This window comes from Protomyctophum parallelum, assembly GCF_964188405.1.
Source record: "Protomyctophum parallelum genome assembly, chromosome: 1".
In the NCBI taxonomy this organism is placed as follows: domain Eukaryota; kingdom Metazoa; phylum Chordata; class Actinopteri; order Myctophiformes; family Myctophidae; genus Protomyctophum; species Protomyctophum parallelum.
The window spans coordinates 100,759,473-100,784,022 of NC_139697.1; the positions used below are offsets into that span (position 1 = coordinate 100,759,473).

General features: G+C 43.9%; 1 protein-coding gene across 1 annotated transcript; it reads right to left on the reverse strand.

Moving 5' to 3' along the window:
• Nucleotides 1-361: 361 nt before the first annotated feature.
• Nucleotides 362-20,053, reverse strand: tbl2 (transducin beta like 2; the record flags this gene model as incomplete). The annotated part of the gene is made up of 7 exons (XM_083761356.1): nucleotides 19,867-20,053; nucleotides 16,180-16,301; nucleotides 13,615-13,799; nucleotides 7,522-7,670; nucleotides 5,857-5,983; nucleotides 2,678-2,830; nucleotides 362-842 (listed from the first exon to the last, which is right to left on the reverse strand). Exons 1-7 carry the CDS (start codon nucleotides 20,021-20,023, stop codon nucleotides 362-364), a joined length of 1,374 nt encoding a protein of 457 aa, XP_083617482.1. The 5' UTR covers nucleotides 20,024-20,053.
• Between the last annotated feature and the right edge of the window lie 4,497 nt (nucleotides 20,054-24,550).

Below are 24,550 nucleotides of genomic sequence, written 5' to 3' on the forward strand. Positions count from 1 at the left end.
GATGACCCCTACGAAATGAAATCCTCAGGACTGAAATCCGTCCCCAGGACTGAGAAACGTTAAGCCCTGGGCGTAAAGTCCTAATTCAAATGTTCCAGAACCATCGAGTTAAAGCGAATGTGGCTCCAGTGTTGTGCCGCGAGGGCCCGACAAACCGATCTACAAGGTCATAGCGCGCCACCGAGTGGCGCGCTATGGGCTCGTAGGTCTTGCTATTTTTGAAAAATCGAAGATAACGACTGACATTTTTTTTAATCTGATCTCAGGTCAGAATGGGTTAATCAGACCAGTGTGTGTCCAGCAGTGGAAACCTCGTATGAATCTGATCTCAGGTCAAAAGAATGGGTTAAGGACGGTCCTCCTAACACTGGTCGTCCACGGCGGCCGTCATCAGCACGGCGTCCAGCGCGTTCTGGGCGTCCTCGACCTGCTTTCGCAGCCTCTCCTTCAGCCCCTCGTTCCCCTGGTTCTGCGCCTTCCTCAGCATGTCCTGCATGTCCCGGATGCACGCGCGGTAGCCCGGCGCGTTGTGCAGCAGGCGGACGGCGCGGTCGCCTGTGACCGCCAGGAAGCGCCCCGTGGTGTCAAAGCGCAGGTCGGCAATCTCCTCGCCGTGCACGCCCCGTAGCTCCTCCTCCAGGCGGCCCGTGGCGCCGTCGTACATGTTGACGCCGCGGCCGGTGCTGACGGCCACCACGCGGCCGTCGGGCGACAGCGCCACCCGGCTGCCCTCGGCGGAGGCGCAGGGCGCCGTGGTGAGCACGTAGGGGTCCTGCTGCTTCTTGTACTCCACGTTGGTGTTCCACAGCTTCCACGTGCCGTCCTTGGAGATGGTGGCCATTCTGGGAGGGGGGGAGGGGGGGGGGAGGGAGGAGACAATGGAAAGCATGTGAAAGCAGTCGAACCAAACGCATTAACCCATTTTGACCTGGGAACGATTCTACAAAAGGGTCTTCTAAATCCTGACAGTTTTCTGAAAAACCCTCATGTTTCTATATGTCAGTGGTGCTCAATATTTAATCTCAAGGACCCCCAGAATTATATGTAATTGGCCATCTGAAAATATGTTGTTCCATGGGGACCCCCCCAGAAGCAAATATTTGAGTTAAAAACGTTGGCTCTGAAAGAATATATATTCAAAGTTTTGCGACACATATTCACGATTTAAAAAAAATAGCAGACCTACAAGCTCGTAGCACGGCACTCGGTGGCACGCTATGAGCTTGTAGATCTGCTATTTTTCAATAGCTTTGATTGATTGATTGAAATATTTATTAACAGTTTGCAGAATTTACAGTACATTTCAAGCACAAACTCAATACAAAGACTGTTAACTGTGAGTGGACGACCCAATTAAGCATTACACTTGTTTACAACAGGGTCCACATTGTTCAATTCATCAAAACATTTAGAGACATACAAATAGACATTTCTATGTAGCTAAAGAACAGAACAGGAATTCATCATATAGGAAGCAAAAAGGGAAAAGATACATATACAGTGAGGGGAGATGGGGGGGGGGGTGGGGGGATTCAGATTTTACAGAGGCCAGTTTCGAATTGCAGCCATCCGTAGGTGCCCTTTGAGAGCGGTTTTGAAGGAGTCAAGGGATTCACATGTCTTAATGACTGTTGGTAGGGCGTTCCACATTTTGGTGGCATAGGAGCGAAAATAATTTAGTCCCTTGTTTGTGCCGAATCTGGGTTGTACATGGTTTGTTGCACTCCCTCTGGTGTTGTGGGTGTGGACTTCGTTTACATTAAGGAAGTATTTAGACAGGTACATGGGTATCTTGGTGGTGTATCGAATCTTGTGGACCAGACCCATTGCAAGATGCTAAAGTATAACATAACGCTTAGTTAAAACACCAAAAGGGGATCCCGCCCAGAATGGGTTAAGACCAGAGACCAGATTCTACAAATGTCGTCTAAAATCATGACAGTTTTCAGAAATAAATATCAGTGTCAGTGGTTCTCAAAAATGTTCATGTCAAAGACGCCAAAACAATGATATGTATTTGGCCCCTTTCATGACGACGCCAGGCCCAGGAAATAATTCCCAATGCATTTTTTCCCCTAGGACATTTCAAAAAGTATTTATTTAAAGACCTTTTAAGCGTCGTACGAAGTTGTGACAAATCATAACAAACATATGAAAAGAGAAGTGATGTGCGTATTTTACTATAGTTTCGAAATCATAACAAACAAACACAATATTTTGGACCAAACAAATAATTACAAAGAAGAAAAACAAAAAAGAAAGTGTTGTAACCTGCCTTTTGTTTCCTACTTTCTAATTATTTGTTCGGCCCAAAACATTGTGTTTGTTGTCATGATATGTCACGACAAGAGTTGGCTTTGTCCGCGGCGTAAACGCCTTTAAATATATACACTTTCTGAAAAGTCTAATGGTGGTGCTAAATATTAACATACAATATATGGCAAGTAATGCAGAATATAGCCTATGCTGCATATATTATGCTATATTCAGGTTCATATATGTGTCTAAAAAGGAAATATATGTCTCTATATAGCTTATGCAATTTATATTTCCATGTGGGGGGGTGCCTCAGCTGGGTCGGGAGGTAACATGGGGTGCATGGCCAAAAAGGTTTGGGAACCACTGCTTTAAAACACCGAAAGTGGTTCATGCCCTTCACGGGTAAGCGTAACCGTACCTGTGTGAGTCGTTGGAGAAGGAGAAGCTGTGGACTCCGGCCTGGTGGCCCTTCAGGTCGAAGGCTCGCGTCACCTCCTTGAACTCGCCGCTCTTCCCGAAGCACACCTCCCACACCTTCACGTCGGGGGTGAAGCCGCAGGACGCCACGAACCTGAGGACGCACCAAACAGAGACAAGAGCTTCAATCACTGACACTGATCTGAGGACGCACCAAACAGCGACCACGCAATCTTTTAACATTTGTTCAAACCACTTCAGACACTTTATACATCCACGTATGATAACAGCATCCTAAGGTTAGCAAGGAATATCACCTCTAATACTAAGCATGTGTTGTATGGAGAATACAAGAGGCCAGTGAGGCACTCCAATGTTGAAGCGCTGGGCCCTAAGTGGTAAGAGGAAGGACTGCAGGCGGACCCGTGGATTCTTGACGAGGAAACCCCGTGCAACCGAGCGCCCAATGTTAAAGCCCAGCTGCACTTCAACCGAGCGCTCAATGTTAAAGTCCAGCTGCACTTCAACCGAGCGCTCAATGTTAAAGTCCAGCTGCACTTCAACCGAGCGCTCAATGTTAAAGTCCAGCTGCACTTCAACCGAGCGCTCAATGTTAAAGTCCAGCTGCACTTCAACCGAGCGCTCAATGTTAAAGTCCAGCTGCACTTCCGCATTTGGGCACCAAAATTTGGTGCCCAAATGCTGAATCGGCGAAAAAAGGCGGAAATAGACGGTCCTTCCGGGTGCTTCAAAACGCCACTGAGCAACTTCGCGCCAGATCAGTCTCTATCCTTTTAATACTCTATGGGAGAATATAGGTTGCTACCTTCAGGAAGGAGATATGGTGTACCAGCATACAATAAGGTCAGACTAAAGAGGTCCTTTGTCCACCAGTCGACCTTGAGGCTTAATCAGGAGTTGTAGTAGCCACGGGGTAATCTAAGCGGTGGATATTGCTCTTGTCTTCATGTCTTTATGTATGTAAATTATCTTGTTCTTTGTGTTATGTCAAATGTGTGTCTATGTGTTCTGCTTACTTGGCTGCTGTGTCGCAAGACAAATTTCAGTGTGAACTGACAATAAACTACTATATCAGGGGTCCTCAACTGGCGGACCGCGGTCCACGACCGGACCGCAGACCACCACTCTGCGGACCCTAGGCAAAAAAAAAAAAAAGAAAAAAGAAATCTCTCCTAAGCTCAGGCCAGGCCAGCCACAGTTAATTTCAATTCAATTCAGGCAGTGTTGCTACAGCACAACTACATTGTGTGTCTTATGTTAATGGTGGGAAGAAGTTAATAATATAAATAACATCAGATGGTACATTTCTCATGTGAAATTGCTGCAAAGGCCCCCAAAATGTCCCCCAAGGGCCCCCAAAATTCTGGCGCGCGCAGTGTGGCCTGCCAGGGCGTATAACTCCCGGCCTGATTTGGAGTTCCACTCCGGGCCTGCACTCTGCACCCCATTATTGGTTGGGTGGAAGGGGATCTGATTTGTATAAGCTTGGCTTGACCATACTAAACGGGCATAGAGCCCCGCTCTACGATGGACGCCGTACATGGGACCGGACCTCAGTCTTATTCAAAAAAAAATTTGTGGACCTTCATCATTTCTAGTTGAGGACCCCTGTACTATATCATATCATATCATATCAATAGCTTAAATCACTAACACAGAGCTGATGGGCTCCTGTTTACTGTTCTTATGTTGGGTACAGTCACTATAGTGTCCCCAATGGTACAATATTGTGCATAATATCAAAAGTTACTACCTTAAAATTCCTATCAATAGAGGGTATGCGCGTGACATCATCATACCTGGAAGTTATGCGGGAACGCCCACTGAGTGGCAAAAAACTACTTTCTGGCCTTGACAGCCCGTTCATCCAAACAGAAAAGTCCTGTCTGATTGCATTAAACAATGTTAAACTCACCAACATTGCTGCTGTACGAAAAGCTTGAATTATCCTCTTTCTGTCTGCAAAGCTTTTGTTTCATAAAAATCCACCATAGAAACGTTATGAGCTACTTTCTGTCAAGAAATGCCCTGCATTTGATTATGTTTCCAAGTGTCAGAGTTTGGAAGTGCTTGTTTTCAACAACACAACATTTTGCTGTCTCCTGCATTATGTGACATTTAGAAACAGGTGGTATGCAGGACGGTTGAGTTATTTCCAACGAGCGCTCCCAAACTCCAACACTCCATGCTGCTCAATGTTTTGCCACTCAGTCTAGATGAGGGGGGCGCTTTCATACCACCATTTTGTGCCTTTTACTAGTATCATGATTCAGCAACAACAGTATATAACCCCCCCCCCCCCAAAAAAAATGTTTTACCCAACCTAATGCCCAAAAGATCTTGTTATAACTCATCGATTTGTCTTGATGGTGACCTAGAACCTTTTTAACCGTACCGTTCACTTATTCGTTGTAAAATATGAATGAATGAATGAAAAGTGATATATTATAGAGCGTTGCAGTCCCGCCCCCTCAAAACTTTTCAGAAATTATTTATTTAAAGACGTTTACGCCGCGGACAAAGCCAACTCTTGTCGTGACAAATCATGGCAATAAACACAATGTTTTGGGCCAAACAGAGAATTAGAAAGTAGAAAAAAAAAACAGCAGGTTACAACACTTTTTTTGTTCTTTTTCTTCTTTGTAATTATTTGTTTCGTCCAAAATATTGTGTTTGTTGTCATGATTTGTCACAATTCGAGTTGGCTTCGTACGACGCTTAAAAGGTCTTTAAATAAATACTTTTTTTGAAATGTCAATGAGAAAAATGCATTGGGATTCATTTCCTGGGCCTGGCGTCGTCATGAAAGGGGGCGGGACTGGGCCTGGCGTCGTCATGAAAGGGGGCGGGACTGGGCCTGGCGTCGTCATGAAAGGGGGCGGGACTGGGCCTGGCGTCGTCATGAAAGGGGGCGGGACTGGGCCTGGCGTCGTCATGAAAGGGGGCGGGACTGGGCCTGGCGTCGTCATGAAAGGGGGCGGGACTGGGCCTGGCGTCGTCATGAAAGGGGGCGGGACTGGGCCTGGCGTCGTCATGAAAGGGGGCGGGACTGCGACGCTCTATATGCTGAAGCACAGCGAACTGAGTACAGACCTTCTACATGGGGAGATAGCAGCGAATTAAAGTAATATATTACATGCTGAAGCACAGCGAACAGACCTTCCACATGGGGAGATAGCAGCGTAGGAGTTGTTCATCTGGTTGGTGTTGATGGTGGCCAGAACATCTCCTTTAAGGTCCCAGATGTAGATGGTGGTGTCAGTGGAGGCGCTCATGATGAACTTGCCTGAGAGACAGGAGACAAACGGTTTACAGCCATTTCAATTATTAACCCATTTAGGCCTGACGTCGAAATAAAATGTATTTTTAAAATGTATTTCTTTCTGAAAAACCTCATGTTTCTATATCCGTGGTAATCAATATTTCATGTCAAGGATCCCAAAAGTTATATTGTAATATATGTAATATGCCTGCGGCCCCCCCCATCTGAAAATATGTTGTTCCAGGGACCCCACCGGAGGCAAAGATTTGATTTAAAAAACATGAATTCCGAATTTGTATTAAAAAAAAGGCTTCTAAATCCTGACAGTTTTCGGGAAAAAAAAACAATGTTTTTATGTCAGTGGCGCTCAACCTTTGCATGTGAAGGACTCCCAGAATTATCTGTATTTCGCTGCGGACCCCCATCTGAAAATATGTTGTTCCAGGGACCCCCCCCCCCCCCCAGAAGCAAAGATTTGAGTTAAAAACATTCACTCTGAATGAATATATATTTGAAGATTTGCGACACTTTTTTCCTCCAAAAATAGCAGATCTACAAGCTCGAGTGCCGCGCTATGAGCTTGTAGATCTGCCATTTTTTTCCAACAGCTAAAGTATAACATAACACTTCAAACACCAAAAGGGGTTCCCGTCCTGAATGGGTTACTACAATGTCAAATAATCTCACAAGCACAACAACGTTAACCCATTCTGGGCGGGAACCCCTTTTGGTGTTTTAACTAAGCATTATGTTATACTTTAGCTATTGAAAAATAGCAGATCTACAAGCTCATAACGGGCCACAGAGTGGCGCGCTACGAGCTTGTAGGTCTGCTATTTTTTGAAAAACAATCATAAAAATGCGGCAACAAATATTTGAATATTCAGTATTTTAGCTGTGATGTGAGCGCCCCCTCCTGAGATACTTCCGGGTCCTACTTTTGTGTCGCTTTTGTGTCCCCATAGAGTTATACTGTGACGCTCCGTCTGACTAAATCTGAGACGAAAACAACCACGAAAGTCTCATTTTACCGCTTTCCTCGCAACAACAAAGCTGCGCTGCTCTCCCAAATCTGACAGTGACAGGCCGTCTGCCCCACATGTGTCAAATAAATCCTCATAATGCAAACTAGATTCAACATACTCAAGCCTGCACACATTCTAAATATACCCAGAAATATTTTACCGATCAAATGGACTGTTGCCACCTTCAATAATAATGATAATAATAGTCTTTATTGTCTCCACATCATATATTTTTGTTGTCATGGACACTTGTACAAAACATTAATAATTCCACTTTGTACAAAACATTAATAATTCCACTCGAGTTGGAAGCATTAAGACCCATTTTAACCCTCAATGGCTTCCTTTCTGAAAAATAACGTCACTGTAAAAAGATTCACGCGTTTAGATATTCAATTTACTATGAGATGCGGACGGGAGCTGGTGCCACTTGGACCCGGACGTAACGTAGCACTACAAAATGACGTCGGACTTAAATACTGAATATATTCTTTCAGACTCAAACTGGACTCTCCCCTTCGGTGAATCATTCCGTACCCGTCTCTGCGATGCCGATGTTGAGGATGGGCGCCTTGTGCTTCAGTGGGAAGTCGTCGGGAGCGGCTCTGAAGGAGAAGGAATCGTCCTTCTTCACCATCTTGAAGACTCGAATGGTGTCGGCGTTGGCCAGCCACGTGATGAAGGCCCTGTGATGTCCAGAGCAAAGGAGAGCCATCAGTAACAGCATCAAGACAAACCCAGGTAATGAAGGCCCTGTAATGTCCAGTGATAAGGAGAGCCATCATCAATAACAGCAAGATAAACCCAGGAGTAGCCTCGATACCCAGACTTTCATTTTGTCTGCGCGAAAAATTTACCCATTCTGACCCGAGATCAGATTCATACGAGGTTTCCACTGGACACACGCTGGTCTGATTAACCCATTCTGACCCGAGTTCAGATTCTAAAAATGTCAGTCGTTCTTCGATTTAAAAAAAAATAGCAGACCTACAAGCTCGTATCGCGCCACTCGGTGGCGCGATATGAGCTTGTAGATCTGCTATTTTTCAATAGCTAAAGCATAACATGATGCGAACACCAAAATGGGTTCCCGGTCAGAATGGGTGAAAGCCTGGATTTACACATGGGCTGAACTGGTCTAAAAGTGGGAGTCAACCCTTCCGCGTAGGCGTCTACATTTGACTGAGGGACTGCCAATTTCTTTTTTTAGATATGGCTTATAGAGTAATTAAAGGTATATTCAGTGATTTCACTTAATTCAAATATCACTTATTTTTTTGTTTTGTTGTGATAATCCTCCCTACTATAGAGTGTGCTGGCCATATAAGGAGTTCCTCCCTGTCCCCAGTTAACCCCTGGGGGTCAAAAAACCTTAGGTTTCGTTTTTGACTCTCTTTCCTGATTGGACGAAAGGCTGGGTCCCACAGCCAAAAAGGAAACCTAAGGTTTTTTGAGTGAAATCACTGAATATACCTTTAATGTCTTGCAGAGAAACAGCGAGTTGAGAAAACAGCCCTGAAAGGTTCACTTCTGTGGTCTCTAACATTACACCTATAGCTACATGTTTAAGCATTTATTTCATATTTACATGACATTTATTTAAGACATGCTCTAGTATGTGAAGAGTCTGCCTGTGCTATCAACTCATTTTGAAAAGCTGGTGAAAAGCTGGAATTTGCGGATGGCAGTCTCTCAGTCAAATCAGGTCACATAATTATGAAGATTTGTGTACTGGATAAAACATTAAACTCTGAAAGCTGCTGCCGGTTTATATAAACACATTAATTATACGTTTTGTCGCCGTTAATCTTGGGACCCGTTTTCCTCAATGCAAATATTCTCTACTTTGCTTTTGTATTGTTCACTCTCTGACTGAAGCAAAGCGAGCCAACATTCACCGTGAACTCAAGGCTCCAACATTCACCATGAACTCAAGGCTCCAACATTCACCGTGAACTCAAGGCTCCAACATTCACCGTGAACTCAAGGCTCCAACATTCACCATGAACTCAAGGCTCCAACATTCACCATGAACTCAAGGCTCCAACATTCACCATGAACTCAAGGCTCCAACATTCACCATGAACTCAAGGCTCCAACATTCACCATGAACTCAAGGCTCCAACATTCACCGTGAACTCAAGGCTCCAACATTCACCATGAACTCAAGGCTCCAACATTCACCATGAACTCAAGACTCCAACATTCACCATGAACTCAAGGCTCCAACATTCACCGTGAACTCAAGGCTCCAACATTCACCATGAACTCAAGGCTCCAACATTCACCGTGAACTCAAGGCTCCAACATTCACCGTGAACTCAAGGCTCCAACATTCACCATGAACTCAAGGCTCCAACATTCACCGTGAACTCAAGGCTCCAACATTCACCGTGAACTCAAGGCTCCAACATTCACCATGAACTCAAGGCTCCAACATTCACCATGAACTCAAGGCTCCAACATTCACCATGAACTCAAGGCTCCAACATTCACCATGAACTCAAGGCTCCAACATTCACCGTGAACTCAAGGCTCCAACATTCACCATGAACTCAAGGCTCCAACATTCACCATGAACTCAAGGCTCCAACATTCACCATGAACTCAAGGCTCCAACATTCACCATGAACTCAAGGCTCCAACATTCACCGTGAACTCAAGGCTCCAACATTCACCGTGAACTCAAGGCTCCAACATTCACCATGAACTCAAGGCTCCAACATTCACCATGAACTCAAGGCTCCAACATTCACCATGAACTCAAGGCTCCAACATTCACCATGAACTCAAGGCTCCAACATTCACCATGAACTCAAGGCTCCAACATTCACCATGAACTCAAGGCTCCAACATTCACCATGAACTCAAGACTCCAACATTCACCATGAACTCAAGGCTCCAACATTCACCATGAACTCAAGGCTCCAACATTCACCATGAACTCAAGGCTCCAACATTCACCATGAACTCAAGGCTCCAACATTCACCATGAACTCAAGGCTCCAACATTCACCATGAACTCAAGGCTCCAACATTCACCATGAACTCAAGGTTTCAACATTCACCATGAACTCAAGGTTTCAACATTCACCGTGAACTCAAGGTTTCAACATTCACCATGAACTCAAGGCTCCACAGGGAAAAAAGGCCTCGTTATCTCTTGTCTTTGGTTGTGTGTGTGTTGTGAGTTCAGTGTGACATAATGGGCCAAACACATTATCTCCAATGTGTGAATGGAGGTTACTTTATACATAACTATGGGTGGAGTTGGGTTATCCTTGAATAGAGATAACTTACCCAAGCCTCTATAGATAGAACTTTATATAGACTTAGATAGCATTTTATACAGACTCATACAGACTAGCTCATAGCTCAGAGTATATATGTATAGTATAGTGTGTATAGTTTATATGTATAGTTTCATTATATAGATATTCCACTGTTACATGGTTAGCTTACGCTTGTTTCATGATAACTACTTTTTATGTATGTGATGCATTGCCATGCTTTTTGTTTTGTTGCTTATTGTAAATCACTCTGGATTAAGAGCGTCTGCTAAATGCCTAAATTGTAAATTGTAAATCACTCTGGATTAAGAGCGTCTGCTAAATGCCTACATTGACATTTGTAATTGTAATAGAGCGTATGCGCATGCATAAAGTGAATGGCAGATCGTCTTTTAATGAAATTAATCAAATATATGACTTTTCTGTTTGCCACTCAGGCGTTCCCGGATAACTTCCGGGTATGATGATGATGTCACGCAGAGACTGTCTATACTTCTGTAAACCATGCTAGCTAGTGTTTGTTGTCTTTGGCACATAGAGTATAACCCATTCTGACCTGAGATCAGATTCTAAAAATGTCTATTACATCCTGACAGTTTCATTATTAACCCATTCTGACCTGAGATCAGATTCTAAAAGTGTCTTTGATTTTTCAAAAATAGCAGACCTACAAGCTCATATCGCGCCACCGAGTGGCGCGATATGAGCTTGTAGGTCTGCTATTTTTCAATAGCTAAAGCATAACATGATGCTAACACCAAAATGGGTGCCCGGTCAGAATGGGATAAAATAGTGCTGCCAGAATTGGCCAAAAATGATATTCGAATATTCCTTTTAAAACACCACATGTATTCGAACACTTTTCGAATGATTTCGAATGTCGAATGTATATGATTTTAATATGAATATGATATGAATATTATTGCAGAATAATATGCTGTAAAACTTTCTCTTTCTCTATCTATATGGTTCGGTCCTGTATGGGCTCAGAAATGCACTCTCTTGAGTCTTGCTAGATCAAATTAATGATTAATAATTATCTTAATAGCCTAATCTTTGTATAATGTTTTAGTTTACGTGGCACAGAGTCTCTCGCCAGAACTCACACAGCAATTGTATTGTTATTTTTCTTAATTTAAAATATTTGATTATTCTTTAGTTTTTTTACATTCGAATATTCATTCGAATATGGAGTAATCGTCGGCAGCACTACTGTAGCCTCGGCCGGGAGGCGAACCCGGGTTCCCCATTCCAATGGCACGTACGTTAACCAGTCGACTAAAGAGTCATGGCACGATAGCCAAGTAGCAACGCAGCACCGTATAGCCTACACTACTATGAAATGGTTGTAGGCGTTGTTGGCGAGGAGGAGGAGGAGGAGAACCTTGAGTCGGGGCTGAAGCGGACCATGGCCCAGTTACCCTGGGTAAACATAGTACCTTTCCTTACCCTGGGTAAACATAGTACCTTCCCTTACCCTGGGTAAACATAGTACCTTCCCTTACCCTGGGTAAACATAGTACCTTCCCTTACCCTGGGTAAACATAGTACCTTCCCTTACCCTGGGTAAACATAGTACCTTTCCTTACCCTGGGTAAACATAGTACCTTCCCTTACCCTGGGTAAACATAGTACCTTCCCTTACCCTGGGTAAACATAGTACCTTTCCTTACCCTGGGTAAACATAGTACCTTCCCTTACCCTGGGTAAACATAGTACCTTCCCTTACCCTGGGTAAACATAGTACCTTTCCTTACCCTGGGTAAACATAGTACCTTCCCTTACCCTGGGTAAACATAGTACCTTTCCTTACCCTGGGTAAACATAGTACCTTTCCTTACCCTGGGTAAACATAGTACCTTTCCTTACCCTGGGTAAACATAGTACCTTCCCTTACCCTGGGTAAACATAGTACCTTCCCTTACCCTGGGTAAACATAGTACCTTTCCTTACCCTGGGTAAACATAGTACCTTCCCTTACCCTGGGTAAACATAGTACCTTCCCTTACCCTGGGTAAACATAGTACCTTTCCTTACCCTGGGTAAACATAGTACCTTCCCTTACCCTGGGTAAACATAGTACCTTCCCTTACCCTGGGTAAACATAGTACCTTTCCTTACCCTGGGTAAACATAGTACCTTCCCTTACCCTGGGTAAACATAGTACCTTTCCTTACCCTGGGTAAACATAGTACCTTTCCTTACCCTGGGTAAACATAGTACCTTCCCTTACCCTGGGTAAACATAGTACCTTCCCTTACCCTGGGTAAACATAGTACCTTTCCTTACCCTGGGTAAACATAGTACCTTCCCTTACCCTGGGTAAACATAGTACCTTCCCTTACCCTGGGTAAACATAGTACCTTTCCTTACCCTGGGTAAACATAGTACCTTCCCTTACCCTGGGTAAACATAGTACCTTCCCTTACCCTGGGTAAACATAGTACCTTTCCTTACCCTGGGTAAACATAGTACCTTCCCTTACCCTGGGTAAACATAGTACCTTTCCTTACCCTGGGTAAACATAGTACCTTTCCTTACCCTGGGTAAACATAGTACCTTTCCTTACCCTGGGTAAACATAGTACCTTCCCTTACCCTGGGTAAACATAGTACCTTCCCTTACCCTGGGTAAACATAGTACCTTTCCTTACCCTGGGTAAACATAGTACCTTCCCTTACCCTGGGTAAACATAGTACCTTTCCTTACCCTGGGTAAACATAGTACCTTCCCTTACCCTGGGTAAACATAGTACCTTCCCTTACCCTGGGTAAACATAGTACCTTCCCTTACCCTGGGTAAACATAGTACCTTCCCTTACCCTGGGTAAACATAGTACCTTCCCTTACCCTGGGTAAACATAGTACCTTTCCTTACCCTGGGTAAACATAGTACCTTCCCTTACCCTGGGTAAACATAGTACCTTCCCTTACCCTGGGTAAACATAGTACCTTCCCTTACCCTGGGTAAACATAGTACCTTTCCTTACCCTGGGTAAACATAGTACCTTCCCTTACCCTGGGTAAACATAGTACCTTCCCTTACCGTGAGTCGGGGCTGAAGCGGACCATGGTGGCCCAGTTACCCTGGGTAAACATAATACCTTTCCTTCCCTTACCGTGAGTCGGGGCTGAAGCGGACCATGGCCCAGTTACCCTGCAGGGTAAACATAGTACCTTCCCTTACCGTGAGTCGGGGCTGAAGCGGACCATGGTGGCGTGGTCCAGTTACCCTGCAGGGTAAACATAGTACCTTTTCTTTACCGTGAGTCGGGGCTGAAGCGGACCATGGTGGCGTGGTCCAGTTACCCTGCAGGGTAAACATAGTACCTTTTCTTTACCGTGAGTCGGGGCTGAAGCGGACCATGGTGGCGTGGTCCAGCTCCACGTTGGCCCGGAGACACTTGTGTTCTCGGTCCAGGAAGTCCTTGGTGCTCCAGATCCGTATCGTGCGGTCGTCAGAACACGAGGCCAGATACTTCCCGTTGCTGCTGAAGTCCAGGCACGTCACGTTACCACTGTGGCCCTAGGAAACACACACACACACACACACACACACACACACACACGGATTAACCCAGGGTTCCCCAATTAGCGGCCCGCGGGACGTCTGTGGGCCGCGGAGCCACAAAAATAAAAATTGAATAGGGGTCAGTAGCCTCTGCATGTCAAACTGGGGGTCCTTTTCAAATGGGGTCTTGCCCTGAAAATGTATTTTCAGGGCAAGACTTCGACCTCGCGCGTGACGACTCGGCCCCCAGCCTGGTACCCTAGTCAAAATATGGCCCTTGAGGAAAATGTATTGGGGACCCCTGGATTAACCCATTTAGGCCTGACGTTTTCTGAAAAACCTTATGTTTCTGTATCAGTGGTGCTCAATATTTCATGCCAAAAAATTATAATTATGTAATATGCCTCCGTCCCCCCCATCTGAAAATATATTGTTCCAGGGACCTCCCCAGAAGCAAAGATTTGAGTTAAAATGTTCACTCTGTAATAATATTTAAAGATTTGAGGCACATTTTCACAATTTTTCAAAAAATAGCAGACCTACAAGCTCGTAGTGCGCCACTCGGTGGCGCGCTATGAGATTGTAGATCTGCTATTTTTAAATAGCTAAAGTATAACAAAATGCTTAAAACACCAAAAGGGGTTCCCGCCCAAAATGGATTAAAGCCAAAGTAAAATCTCACAACTGAAAATGTTTGTATGACCAAGTCCCATTTGTGAAACAGTAGGAAAAGGAATCCCGCCACACTAGTGCGGATTCCTAAACAATAATGAACACAAATACGTGACAAAATGTGACTTCTTCACCTGGTTAGAAGAACAGCAGCAGGAACAATATTACTAAATCATAACGTTACTTACATACTATTGTGTTAATTGTTTAGGGGTCACAGAATGAGGCTTTATTAACCATTGCTTCATTTATACAAAAGTATGAATGAAATATAATGCTAGTTTGACCCGTACGAAATGTTTAAAATAATAACGGAAAACAGCACATCTATTGAATGCTTGTAGATAGTTAGGCGAAATGTAACGCGCACGCACGCACACACGCACGCAGCGCTTTTATCATCGACAGTGTGAACACAGCCATCAGTGTAGTTCGATAAGGGTTTCTTCTATTCTGTACTAAAGGTCAAGGCTAGTGATGCACCGAATATTCGGCTGAAGAAAATATTCTGCAGAAAATGGCTAAAAAATGCATTCTCGGCCTATTCGGTTTCGGCCCAAATAGGCCGAAAATATATCACTGAATAGTGTATGCAATTAATGCATTCAAAAGAGCTGAATAAATGTTTTATGGCCCGATAATAGTGATTATTATTTAAGTTAAGTTTTGCCAAAACCATTTATTTTGCCATAAATCAGGTAGCTTTAAGATACGGCCATGACAGCAATGGTAGGAAAAAAGATATATAATATCAATCATTTGGATATTAGGTATTCGGTTTTCGGCCATCCGTTTCCTATATTCGGTCTTCGGTTTCGGCCAAGAATTTCCCTTTCGGTGCAATGTTGTAATCCTCAGGACTACCTTCAAGGCTGCAGCCAACAGTACAGCGGGTGGCTAAAGGTGTGTTACCTTCAAGGCTGCAGCCAACAGTACAGCGGGTGGCTAAAGGTGTGCTACCTTCAAGGCTGCAGCCAACAGTACAGCGGGTGGCTAAAGGCGTGTTACCTTCAAGGCTGCAGCCAACAGTACAGCGGGTGGCTAAAGGTGCGTTACCTTCAAGGCTGCTGCCAGCAGCGGGTGGCTAAAGGTGTGTTACCTTCAAGGCTGCGGCGAACAGTACAGCGGGTGGCTAAAGGTGTGTTACCTTCAAGGCTGCAGCCAACAGTACAGCGGGTGGCTAAAGGTGTGCTACCTTCAAGGCTGCAGCGAACAGTACAGCGGGTGGCTAAAGGTGTGTTACCTTCAAGGCTGCAGCCAACAGTACAGCGGGTGGCTAAAGGTGTGCTACCTTCAAGGCTGCAGCCAACAGTACAGCGGGTGGCTAAAGGTGTGCTACCTTCAAGGCTGCAGCCAACAGTACAGCGGGTGGCTAAAGGTGTGCTACCTTCAAGGCTGCAGCCAACAGTACAGCGGGTGGCTAAAGGTGTGCTACCTTCAAGGCTGCAGCCAACAGTACAGCGGGTGGCTAAAGGTGTGCTACCTTCAAGGCTGCAGCCAACAGTACAGCGGGTGGCTAAAGGTGTGTTACCTTCAAGGCTGCAGCCAACAGTACAGCGGGTGGCTAAAGGTGTGCTACCTTCAAGGCTGCAGCCAACAGTACAGCGGGTGGCTAAAGGTGTGCTACCTTCAAGGCTGCAGCCAACAGTACAGCGGGTGGCTAAAGGTGTGTTACCTTCAAGGCTGCAGCCAACAGTACAGCGGGTGGCTAAAGGTGTGTTACCTTCAAGGCTGCTGCCAACAGCGGGTGGCTAAAGGTGTGTTGCTGGGCTCTCTCTTTACGCGGCCTCTGCTTTTCCTGTTTCCCTTTCTTGGAGGCGGGGGACTTGGTGACGCCGTCTTCAGCTGTAAGGGAAAACACAACATGCCGGTAAACAAACAATGCCTGGCAATTGTACAGTAAGTACACTACGTTGTGTGACACGGGAGAAAACACAGAGGGAGCGGCATGTTGGCTCAGGGATAGAGCGGCCGGACGGGAACCGTGAGGTTGCCAGTTCAATCCCTGTGGGCTCCCCCAGAGTTAGTGTCGAAGGGTCATTGAGCAAGACGCTGAACCCCTAATTGCTCCCGATGTGCAGGTTGGGGCCTGCCTTGCATGGTTTCCTCCACCATCGGGGTGTGAATGGGTGTGTGAATGGGTGAACTGTAATGCACATGCTCCAAAGTTTTAAATGTATTAGTTCTTAACTTCCTTTGTTTACACCAGGGGTCTTCAACATTGTTCAGGCCAAGGCTAGCCCTAGAATGTCTCTGATGGATACAAGTGCAAGTATTCCACAATACTGAGCCATAGAACACTGCTGTCGACTGACGGTCAGCTAAATGACAAAAGCGGTCAGCTAAATGACAAAAGCGGTCAGCTAAATGACAAAAGCAGATCTACAAGCTCACACCGCGTCGCTCTGAGACGCGTTGTAAGCTTGTATATCGGCTATTTTCAGCATGCAACAGAGTGTAAAATGACTTATACTGGATCTTTTGTCCACTAGTCCCTTCCTAACATTTAGTCTAGTTTTTATTTGTTGACGAAATCGTCAGTATATTTAGTCTTAGATTTAGTCATCATAGCTTAGTTTTCATGTAGTTTCCATTTAGTTTGTCAGTTTTAGTCGACTAAAGAAACACTGCTGAGGACCCCCCCCCCCCCCCCCCCCCCCCCCCCCCCCCGTTGAAGACCTCTGCTTTAAACATTTGACCGGACGTGACATTTCACGACACACAACACTTACCGGCTCCTCCTCAGACAATGGAGCGCGGTCAGCTGACCAGCAGCAGCCCAGCTGGCACCCATGACATGACACCCATCACACACACCATCAATTATGCAGCGATGCCCATCGTGAAACTGACAATAGTTGAATAACGCATTTATTCAAGTTCAGGCCTCAGGAATGAAAGCTACATGGACCCATCATGCACACAGCCACGTTTGTTATCCAAAGTACACTCACATAATCAAAGTGCAGATCAAGAGGGACTCTTGAGGGATTATTTGGGGGCCTAGTTAGTTAGTTAGAACATTCTCAGAGGTTGAGAACCAGTGCAACAGGACACCTGGCAGTTACCACCAATGTAAGGGATTGGTGTCAATTTGGGGGTCCTTGTCTTGACATGAAATAGTTTGGAAACCCACTGACTGCCATAGTGTGAAATAGTAACTATGGAGATACTCCATAGTTAGCAGTCAGTGGTAAACCCACTGACTGCCATAGAGTGTGTATTAGTAACTATGGAGTACTTATATATAAACCCACTGACTGCCATAGAGTGTGTATTAGTAACTATGGAGTACTTATATATAAACCCACTGACTGCCATAGAGTGTGTATTAGTAACTATGGAGTACTTATATATAAACCCACTGACTGCCATAGAGTGTGTATTAGTAACTATGGAGTATATATAAATAAACCCACTGACTGCCATAGAGTGTGTATTAGTAACTATGGAGTATATATAAATAAACCCACTGACTGCCATAGAGTGTGTATTAGTAACTATGGAGTACTTATATATAAACCCACTGACTGCCATAGAGTGTGTATTAGTAACTATGGAGTACTTATATATAAACCCACTGACTGCCATAGAGTGTGTATTAGTAACTATGGAGTACTTATATATAAACCCACTGACTGCCATAGAGTGTGTATTAGTAACTATGGAGTACATATAAATAAACCCACTGACTGCCATAGAGTGTGTATTAGTAACTATGGAGTACATATATATAAACCCACTGACTGCCATAGAGTGTGTATTAGTAACTATGGAGTACTTATATATAAACCCACTGACTGCCATAGAGTGTGTATTAGTAACTATGGAGTACTTCTATATAAACCCACTGACTGCCATAGAGTGTGTATTAGTAACTATGGAGTACTTATATATAAACCCACTGACTGCCATAGAGTGTGTATTAGTAACTATGGAGTACTTATATATAAACCCACTGACTGCCATAGAGTGTGTATTAGTAACTATGGAGTACATATAAATAAATTATACCCATGGCATCATCATTCATTCATTCAGTTCTTTCCGTCTGGTTCCATTTGTACACTCTCAGAGTTACAGACCCATAAGGGTCCATTTGGTTCCTAAGTAACTATCATTTAGCTGGTGGTGGCCTGGGGACCCCCTGGAACTCCCTCAAGGACCCCTAGACTAGAGAGTCTATGGAGTTATATATGGAGTGTATAAATAAATGACACCCATGATGGAGTTATCGTCATTCATTCTGTCTTTCCATTTGGTTCAATGTGTACTCTCTCTCAGGGTCCATTCATTTGGTTCCTATAACTATCATTAAGCTGGGGACCCCCTGGAACTCCCTCAAGGACCCCTAGGAGAGCCTATGGACTGTATGAATACATGATACCCTAGCCCCTTTCGGGACCCTACGTAAAACCTTTCTGATATATTGTTGAGTTTTACGTTGGGTCCCTGCTCACTACTGTATTTTCGTATGGAAATTCCTATATGCGGAAGTGGAGATTCTCTCTAAAATAGGACCCGCGGCATGTGACGCCATTATTTTCCTTGAGTTATTCTGAATTCGGTAACTTTAAGTAGCTATACATCCAGCTGCGAATATCTCCTGTGGCGCGGAAGCCGTTAAGTATTTTTAATCTTTGTTTGACCGATTTGGTCGCTTTATTTCTTCTTGTTTGTTTACCGTTTATTGTACCGCCTCCCGGTGTGCGGTTGGCTTGTGAGGCTACGTCCCTGCCTCTGATCTGCTGTGTCATAGCTATAGCGCCACTAGCTAGCCAGATAGGCGGTACAATGAGGTGTCAATAAACAAGGAAGGAAAAGAAGAATCCAAGCTTCCAAATCGGGCAAACATATATTAAAAATACTTAACGGCTTCCGCGCCACAGGAGATATTCGCAGCGGCATGTATGGGTACTTATACTTTACATATTCAGAAAGCCTCATACTGAAGAATATCGTCAAAGAGCGCGGGGAGGCGGTAAACATGTAAACATGAGCCAGTAAATGTTTTAATCAGGTGGCATGGACGACGTGGAACAGGACCCAATGCACTGGGTCGAACAAATGTCAGAAACTTCAGTAGCATTTGGGTTCTGCTTGGAGGGCTAGGAACCCCCTCTGGGGACCCCTAGGAGGGCTCCTTGAAGGGAGCCTATGGACTGTATGAATACATGATACCCATGATGGAGGCATCATCATCATTCATTCATCCATCCATCGATTGATTGATTGAAATAATGTATTAACAGAATTACAGTACATCTCAAGCACAAACTCAATACAAAGACTTATAAGTTAACTGTGAGTGGATATCGACGACCCAATGAAGCATTATTACACTTTGTTTACAAGAGGGTCCACCTTGTTCAATTCATCCCAAACGGGTCTTGATTGAATGAATCCTCACCCTTGGTCGCGGCAGTGTTGTCAGCTGCTGTCATGTCGCTGCTGTGTTGTGTCTGCGGTGTCTCTGTCTGGGTCCTGCTGGCCACCACGGTGCTGGCCACCAGCACCACCAGGGCTCCTATGATGACGGTCAGCGTGATGAGGGCCACTATCTCCATGTTTGGTTCACTTCACTTCTTCTTCACACACACGGTGACACACGGGGGGGGAGTATTTTAGTGCCACGTTGCTGTTTGAAAGGCTCGATGCTAACACCTGCTAAGTGCTAACTACTACTAGTCCCTCTGTGTCTGTAGACTCTATAGCCTAGCAGCACTGACTGTACCTTAGCTCCCATGGAATGTAAAAAAAAAAAAAAAAAAGTGATCGACTGCGCATGCTCATGGTGTTGCGCGTGCGCGCGTGTGTGTGTGTGGCAGAGGAATCTAGTAGAGCGCTACTATAGTTCCAAGCATTTGGAACTATCCCCCATTAAGATAGAACGAGCACTTCCGCATTCCATTGTTACAACAACGCTAGTAGTGTGTCGTCACTCTCTTACTAGATTTACTCTGGTGTGTGTGTGTGTGGGAAAGGAAGCCGTGTTTGTGATTGGCGCAGATAAAGAAACTACCCTACCCAGAAGACAACGCTGCCTTGCAATGGTTGTTGTGGGAACACTGCCCCCTATTGGTGAAGAGTTTCATTTAAATAAATAAATAAATAAAGAACAATTAGCTCATTTTCTGCCAGAGTAAATTAATACATAATGCAGTCCCTGCCAGCGATTTTCCATACCTTTTAAAGGTAGTCACAGTCACAGAATATTTATCTACGATTGAGCCCCGACCGTTGATAAACAACAGAATGAGCCCCAGACCGCTGATAAACAACAGAATGAGCCCCAGACCGTTGATAAACAACAGAATGAGCCCCAGACCGTTGATAAACAACAGAATGAGCCCCCAGACCGTTGATAAACAACAGAATGAGCCCCAGACCGTTGATAAACAACAGAATGAGCCCCAGACCGTTGATAAACAACAGAATGAGACCCAGACCGCTGATAAACAACAGAATGCTGGCCAGTGCGGAAGAGGAAAGACACAGTTAATACTTGACTGAAACATGATGTGGGGCCTGCCTGATAGTGATAGTAAATATAAAAATCACACACGTGTGAAGTGAGGGGCGCTCTTATGATTATGCTTCATCATACATCATCTCATGAACAACTGGATTTATGTGATTGGTTCGCCGATTTGATTTTCTCGTCTACATGTGACGTAAAGTTTCCCTTCACTTAATGTTTGTGTTGCCAAAATAATTACGTCATATTTAACGGACATATACATGACCTAATTTCTCCTTGCATTGCCAATGTATGTAGCAGTGTTGTTTTTGGCGAAATATCATAAGATCTTAGTCGACTATAAATCTACAGTTGATTTAGTCGACTAAAATGTGTTTTGGCGGGCCTTGATGCCGTCATAATTGGCAGATCGGCTATTTTCAGCATTCAAACCAAGTGTAAAATGACTCATAGTGGATCTCTTGTCCACTAGTCCCTTCCTAACATTTAGTCTAGTTTTTATTTGTTGACAAATTTAGTGGAAAATCAGTGGAAAAAGTTAGTCGGCGAACCTTTTTCGTCGTAGTTTTAGTCGACGAAAACAACACACCGCTATGTAGAATAGAGCTAAAGTGATGAAAAACATTTTTATGCTATATTAAAGGACCACTTCACCACTTTTCAACCTATCTTCATATAATTGGTCCTCACTATTAAATGTTCATAATAATAAAATACCACACTGTGGGCAGTTCAGAAACCCGTCCACCAGTGACATCATCGATGGGGAATCCAAGCTAATAGAAACCGCATGGCTTTCTAGTCCTGAAAAGTTGCAATGAAACGAAAATGGAAGCCATCGTTCTCAGTAAAATAAATATTTGTACATTTAAAAACTGTGTAGGCCTACTATAACTATAATCTACCTGATCTTGAGGCCTACAAAATCGGGGGGAAAAAAATAATATATATATTTTTTTTTTTTCTTATCAACTAGTCAACTAGTACCAACAAGGTCGACTAGTGGATTTACTCGTCGACTAGTCGACTAGTTGCTTAATGCCCTACTCTGTATATATTCAAGTGGGAACGTAGCCTCGTGGGTTCCAGCCTGAATCGTTGCGTTCTGTGACCAGACAGTGGCCTTGTGGTTAGAGTGTCCGCCCCTGAAACTGGGAATCTGAACATTTCAATTCTGATTCACGGAACACAGCAATTCAGGCTGGAACCCGCAGGCTATAGTGGGAACGCACAGATGAATGATTCTCTCTCTCACTCATGGGATGTTCTCCTTATTTAACAATGAAAAAGAAATCAAATGACATAATGATTTTTTTTCCTTCCTTTTATTAATCCTGATACTTACTGTAGTACCCCAAATAAAACACTGCGGGTTGGAGTATAATAATAATAATAACAATAACAACAATAATAACAATAGCAATAACAATAACAATAACAATAATAATAATAATAATAATAATACTAATACTAATACTAATAATAATAATAATAATAATAATAATAATAATAATAATAATGATAATAATAATAGTTGAAGTGACTGTTGTTTTAGTATTAGCAACCGAATGTAAACACACTAAACAGCTTTAGTTTTTATGTTAAAAACAAAACTAAAGCTTTCTCACAGTACAGGCACACTGCCGCGTGCAGACGCGTCTTCTTCGTGGGGTTTTTAGACAGCTGGTGGATGGAAAAGAAGCTCCGCCCCCGCGGCTGACTGACGCGGAGGAGAGCGTTTCCTGGGAATCTGTCTGTGGCGTCAGTCAGCCGCGGAGGTGGAGCTTCTTTTCCATCCACCAGCCAGTGTTGTTTTTGGCAGCAAATTTCAATTTTAGTTTAGTCATATAGTCTTTGGACTGAAACTTAATTTAGTTTTAGTCACATTTTAGTCACCTGGAATGTCTTAGTGTTAGTCTAGTTTTAGTCGACTAAATGTCATAAAATTTTAGTCGACTGAATCTGCAGTTGATTTAGTCGACTAAAATGTATTTTGGCGGGTCTTGATGCCGTCATAATGAGTGTTGTTTCTTATATTATTTTACAATTTGGCCAATGTTTGACAGTTTTTATAGTATAGTTTGTTGATGCAGTAACTATCTTTTTTTTACTATATTATTGGTATAACATTTCGGGCGGGAACACCTTTTGGTGTTTGAAGCATTATGTTGTACTTTATAGCTATTGAAAAATAGCAGATCTACAAGCTCATAGCACGGCACCGAGTGCCACGCTATGAGCTTGTATAGGTCTGCTATTTCTGAAAAATCTGAATTATTTCACAGCGAACATTTTTAACTCAAATCTTTGCTTCTGGAGGGTCCCTGGAACCACATATTTTCAGGTGGGGGTCGGCGGCCAATTACATATATTTTTGGGGGTCCTTGACATGAAAATGTATATGAGAACGACATAGAAACAGAGGGTTTATCAGAAAACTGTCAGGATTTAGAAGACATTTGTAGAATCGTCCTCAGGTCTAAATGGGTTCAAAGGGTTAGTATGTCGGTCCCAAACACATTTAAGAGTCCTTAAATTAAAGTATTTTGTTGGACCCACAGCAAAACAGAAAGACCCCATCGATGATGAAAGCTTGCTTGTCCAACATTTCAACTGTTTATGTTTTTTCCGTAGACTAATTCATGCCCTGTACTTCATCGTAAACAAACGCGGCAAAAAATAGCAGATCTATACCCAAGCTCACAACATGCCCCATCGCCATGTGTTGTGACCTTGTAGATCTGCTATTTTCGCAACATTTCTTTAAGGTATAGAGCTCAGGACTAATAATAACTATACATTAGATCAGTGGTTCCCAAACGTTGTCACTAATTTGACATTAATTGGCCCGCGGACCCCCATTTGAAGAGATAATTGCCAGGGACCCCCATTTGAAGAGATAATTGCCAGGGACCCCCATTTGAAGAGATAATTGCCAGGGACCCCCATTTGAAGAGATAATTGCCAGGGACCCCCATAAGAGAAGATTTTGAGGACTAGCAGTGGCTCTAGCAGTGATTTTCAATCATTTTCATTTCAAGGATCATCAGTTTGATACGCAATAGGCTACGGACGGACCCCCATTTAATGGCATTTCTATTTCTGGGACCTCATATTTAACTAGCTGGGGACCCCCTGGAACTCCCCCATGGACCCCCATGGGAGTCCTCGTGGACCCCACTTTGGGAACCACCGCGTTAGATCAATTGGAACAGAGCAGGTTCCCTTTAGTTTTTCTCCATTGCCTGAAAAGTCAACCGTTTTTGGACATACGAGGTTTCCACCATAGCCGACAGCGACGCTATGTAATAATATTATGCAGACATTAACCAGCTGACACCAACATGTCCGAACACGGAGGCAGAGACCTGGCATGTCCGTGGGAAATCTTTCAGATTTTCTGTTTCACACTCCATTACACCCACTTTACTGAATGCCAAAAGTCTCCAAGGTTTCTCCAGAATATAGTATGACACTTATTTATTATGACACATACAGTATGGCAGATTAGGAGTCCAACTAGTAGGCCTACTAGTGGTTATCAAAGGTTTCATTTGAAGAGACCCCCCTTAACACTGAGAGTGTTCAAACGGACCCGTAAGGGTCCGTTTGG